The sequence below is a fragment of the Bufo bufo genome, chromosome 1 (assembly GCF_905171765.1).
Source record: "Bufo bufo chromosome 1, aBufBuf1.1, whole genome shotgun sequence".
NCBI classification, from domain to species: Eukaryota; Metazoa; Chordata; class Amphibia; order Anura; family Bufonidae; genus Bufo; species Bufo bufo.
In genome coordinates this window covers 721,342,992-721,356,343 of record NC_053389.1, presented here as the reverse complement: position 1 = coordinate 721,356,343, position 13,352 = coordinate 721,342,992, and the positions used below count along the sequence as shown (strand labels likewise).

Here is a 13,352-nt window from a genome sequence, read left to right as displayed (position 1 = left end):
GTTAAGTATCCGCTTCTCAAGCTAACCTCTGTTCTATGGAGCGGTTCCCTGTCTTCATGACTCTGAAGCTGCTGCTGTGTTCAGCGCGGGAGAATGGGGGTGTGAGAGGAGCATCCAATGGTACAGCAGCACACTGATACTGACCAATCAGCAGCCTCCTCTCTAATAACAGAGCTCTATAGTGTGCGGAGTTCTGTTATTGGATTGCCGCCTGCCTGCTGGATGAAATCCCGTTCTTCTTAAAGCGGCAGAGCAGCGGAGGCTCTAGGCGCAAATGGCGACAAGACTACAAAGTCTTGTCGCCATTTTGCAATTCTAAGTCGCATTGGCGACCATTTTGGACGCCATCTGGAGCCCTGTGCTCGCCACTTCACCAGGGAATACGGCAGTGCTGGTAGAAGGTCCAGGATGTGCTGCGCTGCTGGTGTATGCTGCACCATAAACAAGATCAGCGCTAGCACCACTCTGCTGCAAATGAGGCTCATCATGCAGAACCCCGACATGGGATCGGGTACGCCTGACCGTAGCAGGGACCTCTACCTCATCATCTTCGCTAGCGGTTAGAGTGCCACTGCTGTCTACAGGTTCATATTCTGAACCACTGGATTCAGCGGTTGAGGCGTCCCCATCGCTTTCATCCATCACGGCCAGAAGCCTGTAGGCCTCTTCAGCGGAATACCCATTGTTTGACATTTTGGGTTCACTAAATTTAGCTGGTATTCCTCTGAGACTACCCAGGAAAAAGAGCAAACCTACCTAGTAAAAAGGAGTGCTTGCGAAGTAAAGCTGCGATCGCTAATAAAGATCCAAAAAGCTCAAAAGTGATCTTTATAGCGGCGCAGCGATTTTACAGTGTTTTTGCAGTGATCAGAAAAAAAAAATATTCTGTCACTGCGGTGGGGCGGACTGAACACAAGTGTGCGCACAAGATCAGGCCTGATCGGGCGAACACTGCATTCAGATCTATATAAGTACATTAGGGTCACCTTAGGCTCTACAAAACGCAATCAGTCTTGATCACTTACAGAAACTATATAGTACTAGTGCTGATTAGCGACAGCGATGACGCTAATCAGCGACTAATCAGTGACTGCGGTGCGGTGGGCGCTAAACTACCTAGCAAGTAGCTAACTACCTGGCGGTGATGAGGGACCCTTACAGGGGGGGGGGATCAATGACAGGGGGGGGGTGGACAAGGGGGTGATCAGGGAGTCTAATATGGGTGATCAGGTGCTAAATAAGGGGTTAATAAATGACAGGGTAATGTCTAATGTGTAGTGTGGTGATTTGGTGCTACTTACAAAGCTGCCTGTGTCCTCCGGTGGTCGATCCAAGCAAAAGGGACCACCAGAGGAGCAGGTAGCAGTTATATCAGACGCTATTTTCAAAATAGTGTCTGACATAACCATTTCATTGGTCATTTCAAAAATCCACAGCCTGCCAGCCAATGATCGCGGCCGCTGAACTTGTGAACTACGCGATCCTGGGAGTGCGCGTTCACATGAAAATCTCGGCTCACGCGAGATGACGCCGATCGGCGTTAGTGTGACTGGCAGCGCCGCAGCAATCACGCCTTTCGGCGTTAGCAAGACGGGAGGTGGTTAATGACAAGTCCGGGTTTGGGCCTCCCTGACTACAAACTCACATTCCACGTATATGCTCGACAAAATTGTAAAAACATGGCAGGTGTGCTGACACAATATCACTGAGGCAAGTTACGTCCTTGTGCCTTTTTCTTAAAGGTGGTTCCGGCATCCGTCCAAGGAATGCCGGCCTGTCTGAGATCTCTTGCAGCCTGTGCTATGATGGTTGAGCTTGCAACGCCACTCACAATGGGACATGAGACTATCCTGTACACCACACATGATGTAGTAGGCCTTCTCAAAAGGCATACACACACAGCACATGTCCGCACAAAGACTACCTGGATATGAGATTCTACTCCTCAGCAATCCCTCCCTCCAAATCAAATACGCAACACACACCTCAGGTCCAGCACCTATCTTGAATGCCCTATTAGGACTTAAAGGACCTGAGGATCACTTGACAGAGGCACATGATTGTATACACGCCATACAACATGAGACATCACCCCGCTCTGATTTACAATCTGTACCAGTAGATGGGGCTCCTGATGTTTTTGTTGATGGATCCTGCAGCAGACCAAATAACAACACTTATTATGCAGGATATGCTATGGTTATGCTACCCGATGTTGTCCTGGAAGCCAGACCCATCACATACCATCTGCACAAGCAGCAGAATTAATTGCACTCACGAGAGCATGCATACTACATGAAGGCAAGCCAGTCACCATTTACACTGACAGCAGGTACAGACATGGAGTGGTCTGGGACCATGGGGTCATTTGGCAAAGGAGAGGATTCATTGCAGCTGATGGTAAGCACATCTCACATTCACAACTTGTAGAAGCCATAAGATTGCCCTCACAGATTGCAATTGTCCACTGCAGGGCGCATACTAGTGGTAAAGATCATGTGTCCCAAGGCAATGCCCTGGCAGACGCAGAGGCCAAGAAGGCTGCACTGATGGCCCCGGCCACATTGCAAATGGGGAATTTAGTACCTCCTTCACTTGAGTTAACTCGGATGCTTGTGGATCTCCAGTCCTCAGCTACGGACGATGAAATGGCCGACTGGTGTTATCCAATCTTGCAGCAAAATCCTAGGACAGGATTAATCTGCAAAGAGGGGAAACCATGCATACCACAGCACAGCTTCCCTCTGTTCATTGCACATTTTCATGGAGTAGGACACAACAGTATTCAAACAACACACATGCTGCTAGCACAGAATTTCTATATTAGACATTAAACAGTTAGTGTCAGATTATGTGGGAAGGTGTATCACATGTTTGAGGAACAACCCAAACACCAATGTCAAAGTCCCACATCAACACCTTGATTACCCCACCACTCCTTTTACACATCTGCAGGTAGACTTCACACACATACCTAGAGAGAAAGGTAAACAAGAATACGCCTTGGTCATAGTTGACATGTTCTCAAGATGGCCAGAGGTCTACCCTACAAGATCAGAAGATGCCAAAACAGTAGCAAGGATACTGACACATGACATCATTCAAAGGTGGGGCTGTCCATTGGTAATTGAATCTGACCAAGGGCCAGCTTTCACCTCAAAGGTAAACAAGGATCTGACAAGACTCCTTAAGGTTGAATTGAAATTTCATATCCCATACCACCCACAAAACTCCAGCATTGTGGAACGCATGAACAGAACCCTAAAAAGATAAATTGAGAAAGTCAACACGGGGCACATTTGAGAAATGGAAAGATATACTGCCAATAGTCTTAGCTGAGATCAGGATGACCCCTAATAAAAAAGCTAGGGATATCACCATTTGAGATACTTATGGGGAGACCTTTTCCCACACCATGAACAAAGAACCCTCTGGTAGTACAAGAAGGGGACCTCAACCTCATTAGAGAAGAATATGTAACCAGATTGATTAAAGCTCTAAGTGAAATTGAGGAAAAAGTTGCTTGCAAGTCTCCTTGTCTTCCACAGGAACCAACTCACCCATTCCAAGTGGGAGATATCGTGCTGATAAAGAAATTAAAGAAAGGAAAATTCGCAGGAGACTTCACCTACGGACCACCGACTACAGTGGTAGCCGTGACCTGCACAGCTGTACTTACAGAAGATGCACCTACCTGGGTCCACGTCACCAGAGTAAAACTGGTAGAGGAGGCACCCCAAAAGGAGGTAATAACGGGGACAGACAGTCCTGACTTCGAAAAAGGACAGGAGCTCTGACCTCCACCAGGATGCACTCCCTCAATTCTGGAAGATGGCACAGACGGTCCACTTGGACTGTGGGATTACGGATGATCCTAATGACTCGGCGGGAGGATAACAAAGCTGAAGTTGCTATAACTCAGAAAGGTGGAATCACTACCTTCTGGTACAATTCCTCCAGTACTCACGTTGCAACATGTATCATACCATGTGTACGGAAACTGTCATTTTATTATGAGACTCTGCTGCCTAATCCTGAAGGATATAGAAAATATCTGGCGGTATACAGGGAAAAGGGCAAGAACCATATTATCTAAGAAATGTGGTTCTAAGAGGGGATTGAAGAGAAATGTGAATCCATCTTGTTCCTGCTCTATATATGTAAAGAATTGTTATAACATCTCACCCACGCACTGTTTCACGTTCCCCCGCTGTGAGTTAGGTTCGCTTATCTGTCCCAGGACAGATTCTGGGAATCCCCAGAGCTAGTACAAACGTTCTTGCCTTATTCAGGGTCATTCAGCACAACTGCGTACATTCTTATGTGACTGATTAAAACCTATTTTTGCTTACTGCACATACACATACCATATAAGGATGTTCCCATAGTATGTGTATGAGCACCAATGTTTATCTATATGATTGGTTTAACGCTGTTGTTATGTAAACTTTTCTACTGCATATATAAGGCCAAGCAATAGCATAATAAAGTTAGAGTATTTCTCAGTGATACCTGTGTGTGTGTCTCATGTTATTGCCGACTGAGAAATATCTCTCCTGAAGTCAGTGACATCAAACCAAGGTGGTCGTAGAGGTCCAAAGCCTGCATTACTAAACAAGTCCTATCTCATTAACTGAAGCAGGTAAAGGGCGTTGTGGAGGCTATTGGAAAAACCAATTACCAGTAAGAGTAATTTACCCTTTTCGTGGACCCATAGACTTCAATGGGTCCACATCCTGATTTTCACTGACAAGTATAGGACGTTTCATTTGTTTTGCAGAGCCATGGAATGGAAGAAAAAAAGCCCCATAGAAGTGAATGGGTCACCATCTAAACCACACCACACCACACCCACCCACACACACACACACACACACACACACATTTTTGTGGACAGCATAGTGTCGTCTGCATGAGCCCCAAGTTTCACTGAATCTTTTCCCATAAAACTATATAAAATCAGTCTGCTCAGCTCCTCCTGCTCCAACATGAGGCTTGCATATTGCACTGCATCTTCATGGTGACAGGTTCTCTAACTGATATTTTCCAATAGCAGGAAATGTCATTCAGAAGCCAAAGGGTCTAAAACAAGTACCTTACAAAAGAGTTCTTTATTATACAGTAGTTCTAGAATAGAAGACTAGGCAGCCATGACTGACAGATCTTCATTTGGCTTTCATCATCACCACACACCACCAAAAAAAAAAAAGAAAAAGTGATGTGAGAATAGTAAGCAAATTTTTTTACCTCTTTGTGCAATATGCAAAAAAAAAAAAAAAAAAAAGATTCACATACGACATACAAGTATATGCATGATGCTGCAAATGCATATAGCAGTATTCCCAGGAAAAAAAAAACACTTAATCTATAGTTGTGTGGTAATGTGGATGATCTAGAGCAGGGATGCTCAACCTGTGGCCCTCCAGATGTTGCAAAACTACAACTCCCAGCATGCCCTTATAGCTGTAGGGTGTCCAGGCATTCTGAGAGTTGTAGTTTTGCTGGAGGGCCGCAAGTTGAGCATCCCTGATCTAGAGATTAGTCAGTCTTTCCAAAGAAACTTACATTAAATCCCTAATAGGAATGTGCAGAGAGAATTTTGGCTCACAGTAAAGAAGTTATAGGTTTCATATCGGCAGTATGCCTGATCCGGAAGAAATGTTAGCTGGGCAAAAAAAAAAAAGTTGCATTCAACAGTTTCTCAGGCTGAAACACGCAATTTACACCAAAAATCATCCAGATCACTGCCGGACCCCATTATAGTCAATGGAGATCTGGCAGTGAACTGTAGAATGCCTCTGCATATCTGAACATGTGATGGGTCACTTCAGAAACAGAAAAGACATGAATAAACCTGACTACTGTATATATTCAGTATTTTATCACTTGACCATAGAGTAAGCGTTTTTTCTGGCAGTGCATATAGCCTGTTCCTAGCTCCACCAACAAGTTGTGGTCACTTTACAGGATGACTTTGTTTTTCCCTTTATGAGTGAGCGACAGTCATTTAACAGTTAGAAGGTCTCCTGCTTTCTATTACTTGTTTTTGCTAGGATCACATAGTGGCTCAGAACTTTTTCCATAGGAAAACACAGATCGTGTCTGCCGTCTGGCAATTATACCGCAGCTCATCTACAACACAGTGGAGCACTAGCATGAACACACACACTTTTAGGGAGGGGGTATGACAAAGATATGACCCCAGTCATGGAGAACATCTTTCTGTGCTCGGGATGGCACAGCAGTATTACCCACCTTGTGAACAATAATAAAAGCTTCACTCTTGAGAATAGTTTTGCCCAAGTGCATTTAACAGGTGTAAAGGTGATGACTAAAACCATTATAAAATTACACAAGGAAAAGAAAAAAAACAAACAAAAAACACCATACTGTTAAAACTAAGGAAAAAAACCAGTACTATCCCCCTCTACTGGTTGTACAGCATAATTACATAGATACATGATTTCTCTACAACTCATTGAAGTTAAGGAATTTTCAGCAGACCAATTTTTCCCAGATTCCTGTAGTGTAACCACTGACAGATACAGGGTTGCTTCAGAACACTGTTTCTATTGGTTTAACCTATGAACATGTCCTGTTTCTACTGGTGTGGGGCTGGGAGGTTCAAGAGAGGACACTGGAGAAAAAAAAAATATATATATATATAAAATAACCATCTGCTGGTCTCAACACAGCAGGGAAATTCACAAAGCCCAAAATGATTTCATGAAAGCCACTGAAAGTTTTATTAAATCCCCACTCCCAGCCTGTATGTTATAGACACGCTGGATCCTAGCCCTCATTGACGTAATCCTGTACAATACTTGGGACACATTAAATAGACAGTGTTTCCGAATGAACAGCTTTGGTAAAGTGCATTTTTGCTACTTAAACAGCAGCAGATCTTCTAAATAAGAGTACAAAGAAAATATATAGATAAAAACCCTTTCATGACCAGTTTAGGAATGTGTATACAGTCCAGGTCAATATGCCAAAGCTGTATGTGCTGGGATAAATGATTAGAGCTCATGAAAGGTTTCATAAAATACACGCAGCAAAATGGTATAAAAAGAAAAAAATATATATAATACAGTCCACCATATAGTAAGTTCAGGGTGGGCAGGTAGAGTATCAGCTTCATGTTCTTCACAGATCAGCCTGCTATAAGAATGTTCCTGTTTCTCCTATATACACACACAGAAGCTCGACTGCCCCGATATCCATCTTGGCGCTGAACACTTTCCATTAACCTTTATTCAAGGTTTCCTGCGCCTGAAAATAAAAAAGGTAATGTCATCAGAAAATGAACTATTATTTAAATCAAATTTTTATTTTAAAACATACTATGAAATACATTTTGGTGATACTTTCAATTTCCATTTTACCAATATCCTAGTTTTCCCACTCCTCACTTTCTGTACAGATCACTTTAAAGAAGTCATCTCATTAGCACCACAGGCAGGATTACAAGGACATATCACCTCTGTATAGATAACCCAGGATACACTATTCCTAAAACGGCTTATCAGCTCCCCCTGACCTCTGCACAGATCACACATAGAAAACTCTCCCATAGAAGTCAACTTATCACCTCAAGCCTATTGTGTCTGTGGCCCAGGCAAGTTGGCCGCCCCCCATAATCTATATATATGTATATGTATGTGTGGCAGCACCAATTCACAATATGCAATAGCGGGTGCTTTGTCCAGGGTTGTCACTGCTCACCCACGAAAACGGACAGCACATCCAGTAGGAAAAAAAGGAGAGATTTATTGAGCCACTGTGGCTCAATAAAGCTCTACTTTTTTTCCTACTGGATGAGATTAGAGATATAGTTAAGGCTGCCGTGCAGCCTGTATTTGTGGGAGGGGCATAGGCCCCGCCCCCTTGGCTATAAGACCCACGGAGTGCAAGGGACGGGACGTGCAGCCAGTTACCTGGTACTTCCGGTTCACGTCTGGTTCCTGCACGTCCTGCTCTTTTTCGTCTCGGTCTGGGTGAGTATTGGTCGGCGTCGGCTCGTCGCGTGCTGTCGGTCAGGTAAGCGGGGGGTATCCGATGCCGGTGCGGCAGCGTGGTGACCGCACGGCGGGTCGGGTCCTCACCCCAGCGGGGCCAAGATCGTACCGCGGGCAGGCACGTTGCGGGGATGCCGTGGCCGGGCAGTGCGTGCGGGCGGGTGTTCCGGGGGCAGCCGCGTGTGCCGGTTGCTAGGCACGCTCTGCGGCTCCGCCCCTTGGTAACGCTCGCACCGTGTTGGGAATCCCGCCCACAATGTTGTTCAAAGTACCAGCTGACCATAGTACAACGTTATTACTCTTACTAAAATAGTCGAGAGCTGACAGTTCCTGGTGATATACCTGTAGATTATGATTACTGTTGAGCAAGATGTAATTGCGGTTGCATATATGATGTTACCACATATATATATATTTTTTAGTCCCCTCTGAGGACTAGAACCTGCAATCTTTGATCACTTATGTTGCACTTCTGTATTCCAGTGCATAGTAATTTTGAAAGGCAGGATGTATTAGTGGCCAGGATATGGGAGGCCTAGGGTCCTTTAGAAGTTCCCTGGTTGCCATGCCAAGCACCCCACGATTCTGTTCTAAGAGCGATGTGCTTAGAGCAGAGGAGACTCCCTCCCATTGCCTTTCCACTCAGATGCCGCAGTTGCTATTGTCTGGTGCTGGAACGGCAGGGTTCAGACCCTGCTTCATTACTGTGACGTTCTATTATGGCACAGAGTATTAAAGACCAGCGTCCTGGGACGTAATGGTACGTCACAGAGTGGGAATGGGAATTTACATTTGGGTCCTTGCTCTTCTATATTTCGGATATCAGTCGGCAGACCTATGTGGGGTTCCATAGTTCCTGGTTATATGTGGCCACTGGGACAGAGGCGCATGCGCATCAGCACGTGCACTTGGTGGGGTACGTGGCTGGGTGTTCATGGGAGCGGTTACCCAGTCATCTTTTTTCTGGCTGTAAGTGTCATATGGTATATCGCAAGATTCTAGAGTCTTTTGCTTTCCTGCTCTAGAGCGGCGTTGTTGGGCTCTCCGTGCGGGAGCAGCAGTGCAGGTGTACTTAAAAAAAAAACAAAAAAAACACCTTTACCTTTTTTGTCTTGCATCATCATATTGCAGTGTCTGCTTCTGGTCGGTTATCGGTCGCTCCACTCCGGCTCAAGGATTCATTACTTGCAGTAGGTAGTACGTCCTGTCTTCTATACGGGTATGGTATGTGTCTGGGGGGTTTGGCCGCAGGCACTTTCACATGTTTCATATGTGATGTCCACCACACCCATGGCAGGTGGTTCCTCATGGCACGTCCAGGTGGTCATACCTCCCTCTCTCTCTCCCTCGTTGCTCGTCTGCTTGAGACGTTCAGGCGCCATTCTGTCGGCCACCCCGGTGGCACATGATTTTGCCTGAAACATCTAGGGGGTCACTTTGTCTTTTGTGGTACGTCTGCTTGAAACGTTCAGGCTTTGTGGCGTCCGCCACTCCGGTGGCATGTAGTCCTGCCCGGTACTCCAGGTTGTCGTATTGTTTATTGTGGTACGTCTGCTTGAAACGTTCAGGCTTTGTTACGTCCGCCGCTCCGGTGGCATGTGGTCTGGCCTTGAATCCCAGGTTGTCAATTTGTTTATTGTGGTGCGTCTGCTTGAAGTGTTCAGGCAAAGTCACGTCCGCCACTTCGTGGCACGGTGTCCTGGTTCCAGGGTGTCTCGTCATCTCATGTGGTACGTCCGCTTGAAGCGTTCAAGCATTATTATGTTGTTCTCTCCTGGAACGTCCAGGTTGCCATACTCGTCTACTGCGGCACGTCTGCTTGAAACGTTCAGGCAAAATATGTCTGCCACGCTGGTGGCTCGTGGTCCTGCCTGGAACGTCCAAGGTTGTCATATTCATTTCCTGTTGTACGTCTGCTTTAAACGTTCAGGGAAATATTACGTCCGTCACCCCGGTGACACCTGGTCCTACCTGGTACGCCCAGGTTGTCTTCTTGTTCCTTGTTACACGTTTGTCTGAAGCGTTCAGGCAATGTCGCGTCAGCCGCCCCCGTGGCATGGTGTCCTGTCTAAGTACGTCCTAGGGGTTTTTGTTTCACCAATCTTGGCACACCTCCGCCCATAGCAGCATGCTTGACCTAGCAGCACGCCCAGGGGGCACGTCATCCTAGTATTTTGGCTCTTCTGTCCTCAGCATTGTTGCCCAAAAAGATTTTCATACTTGTTCTTTGTTTATACGGCAGCACGTTTGGGGTTTCGGTGCCGGCAGTTTTCCATAAGCAAGGCCTCCACCTCGATTGGTGGTATGAGCCTCCGGTACGGTATCGTTGTCATTTTCACCAAATTCCATAACCAGGCGAGTATCAATTCAGGTTCGTTAGGCTGGCCAGAATCTAGGGGCGGTTTTAAAAAAAAAAAAAAAAAAAGGGGGCCCATCGGGTTGTCCTAGACACACCTGGGTCCGCACAAGTAACAAAAGGTTTTGTCCTCAGGTCTTATCCAGGGCGTAGAGGTTTACAGTGCGGTCAACATGTCCCAGGCCTCAGACATCGACGATGCCTCTTCCATCTCCGGGTCCATGGATCTCTGAGGAGCTGGACAATTCCAAAACTGGTGGCCGAATTAAGTAGAAGGGGCATTAGTCACCCGGCTTCGGCCAGGAAAGCCGAACTTTATAGGCTACTGGTATCTAGCCCGGTTCCAGCCAGCGAGCAGCTGGTAGTGCCTTCTATCCAGTCATCACTGGCTCAATTAAATGCCACTATGGGGAGTCTGGCTGCCTCGGTAGCGGACATCCAGCACAGGGTCGTGGAGCTGGAGTCCAGGGACTCCACCTCGTCGCAGTCAGTAGCGACCATGTCGGCAGTATCTGGGCCGTTGGCAGGTTCCCTAGGTATGTCTTCTACTCCGCCGGCCATTGTCCCAGCTCATTTTGTGGCGGAAAATATCAGGAGGGATATACTGGCAGGCAAAGAAGTCAACCTGGCATCTATCCTCATAGCTTCCCACGATGCTAGTGAGCACAGAACCATTGATTGCGGGGAGGTGTCAGTGGTGATGAAGTCTAAAGATGCCAGGTTGAATCGCAAGCTGTCTATTCCAGAATTTGTTCTCGCTTTTAGCTTGTTCAGAGACGTCATCTGCTCGGCGCAGCCTAATAGGAGGGAGGAGCTGGACGCCTATTTGTATCAGGTTACTGATTTGGGTCACAAGTATGGGGGCTCGGGGTTCTATGACTATCACCGATCCTTCGCAGCTAAAGCCGCTGCCTCCTTAGCACAGTTCCAGTTTATGACTAATTGGGCTGTGCTGGATATGGAGCTCTTCTGCAGGCACTTTGCTGGTCTCCGAGCCCCCACTTGTGGCTCATGCCAGTCCATTTTCCATGCCACGGAATGGTGCCCCAACGAGGCGTCTGCCCGTCCGGACAGAGCCCTTCCAGGTACATCAGGTGTCCCCAGGGGCCCGGCCCTCATGGACAAGTTTGGCAGGCCTATTGTGTATCTGGGCAAAAGCCAGATATGCAATAACTTCAACTTCGGTCACTGCATGTTCAGCGGGTGCAGGGCCCTTCATGTGTGCACGGTCTGCTTTCGGGCACATCCCAGGTCCACCTGTCCCAAAAAATCTGCCAAACAAGCATGACTGACCAACGTCAACGTGGATCTCCTGGAAACACTCCTGGAAAGTCATGTCGACCGGCAGTTCGTGCAACACTTGGTCACTGGCCTGTCACTAGGGTTCCACACAGGATTGGTGGCCCTGCCACATTCGAATTGGGAGTGTGAGAACCTCCTCTCGGCCAGACAAGATCCTGAGGCGGTGCAAGCGGATTGGAAAAAGGCTTCATCATCGGCCCTTTTGACTCGATTCCTTTTGAAGTTTGGAGGGTCAACCCAATTGGTGTGGTGTCAAAGAGAGGCTCAAATAAAAAAATAAAAAAAAGGCTGATCTATGATCTCTCGGCTCCTCATTCCTCACACATTCCTAGTATTAACTCGCTCATACCATCAGAAGAGTTCAGCATGAAGTACTCCTCTATCGATGAGGCCATTCAGTTCATTCTCAAGGCAGGCAGGGGGTTCTGGTTGTCTAAAACTGATATTGCCGATGCCTTTAAATTGCTCCCAATCCTCCCGCAACTGTGGCAATATTATGGCATCAAATGGGCAGGAAGATATTACTTTGCCAATCGTCTTACGTTTGGCTCTAAAAGCAGCCCATGGCTGTTTGACCGGCTGGCCCAGGCCCTGCATTGGATTCTGGTCGAACATGGGCAGGCTCCTATGTGTATCCACTACCTGGATGATTTCCTGCTGGTGGAGCACCCCTCCAGTCAGCCCTCCGGTTTATCCTCTCTGCTGGAGTTGTTCTCGGCGCTCCAGGTTCCTATCGCCACGGGGAAGACGGTCGGTCCTTCCTCAACGATCACCTTCCTAGGGGTCATTCTGGATTCTGTGAAGTTGGAAGCAAGGCTCCCTGAGGAGAAGTTACAGCAGATCCGGTTAGCCATCAAGGAGGCTGCCAAATCCTGCTTCCTGACCAAAACAAGCCTCCAATCCTTGCTGGGCCGGCTGAATTTCGCCATGAGGGTCATGCCCCAGGGGCGCACCTTCGTGTCTCGGCTCTTGCTGCTCCTGCCATCAGCCCCGGAACAAGACCGTATCATTCGTCTAGACCAACAGGCCATGGCGGACCTGTCCATGTGGAGCACGTTCATGTCCTCTTGGAATGGCGTCAGGTTGTTTATTCCCCCCCGGGACTCATCCTCTCCCACGGTCTATTCAGACGCGGCCGCATCCAAGGGCTTTGCAGCCATATTTTGCAACCACTGGCTGGCCGGTGCCTGGCCGTCTCAGATTATGCTGGACGGGCAGGCCCTCAGGTCTTCTCCCTTCTTGGAGTTGTATCCAATGGTGGCAGCGGCCCATGTATGGGGCCACGTTTGGTCTAACTCAAGGGTATTATTCATTACCGATAGTCAGGACTTGGTCGACATCATCCGCAATGGCAGAGCTAAATCCCCAAAAATCATGGCTCTTATGCGTAGGCTGGTGTGGTTATCCATGGTAAACAATTTCTGCATTGAGTGCTCCCACATACAGGGTTCCAAGAATATGGCTGCTGATGCGCTGTCCAGGTTTAACGTCGATGTCTTCTTTCAGAACATGCCGCTCGCGGACGCAACGGAGGCAGACGTTCCGGCGTACAGCGACCTGGTGTGGGACTGGCATCTTTAATCACCAAGGCAAAGGACCTGTTGCACCAGAGCCTGTCTGAGAATACAGTCAGGAAATATCGGACGGGCTGGAATCGGTTTAAGAAATTCACCGAG

General features: G+C 47.4%; 1 protein-coding gene across 7 annotated transcripts in view; it reads right to left on the bottom strand.

Annotated features, from left to right (window-relative positions):
* Positions 1-5,800: 5,800 nt before the first annotated feature.
* KIF23 (kinesin family member 23) overlaps positions 5,801-13,352 on the bottom strand; it is a 36,662-nt gene continuing 29,110 nt past the window's right edge. For all 7 annotated transcript variants that reach the window (XM_040414338.1, XM_040414341.1, XM_040414344.1 and 4 more), the window contains one exon: positions 5,801-7,272. In XM_040414338.1, coding sequence (XP_040270272.1) covers positions 7,257-7,272 — 16 coding nt within the window. In that variant the 3' untranslated portion in view covers positions 5,801-7,256. The remainder of the gene's footprint in view (positions 7,273-13,352) is intronic.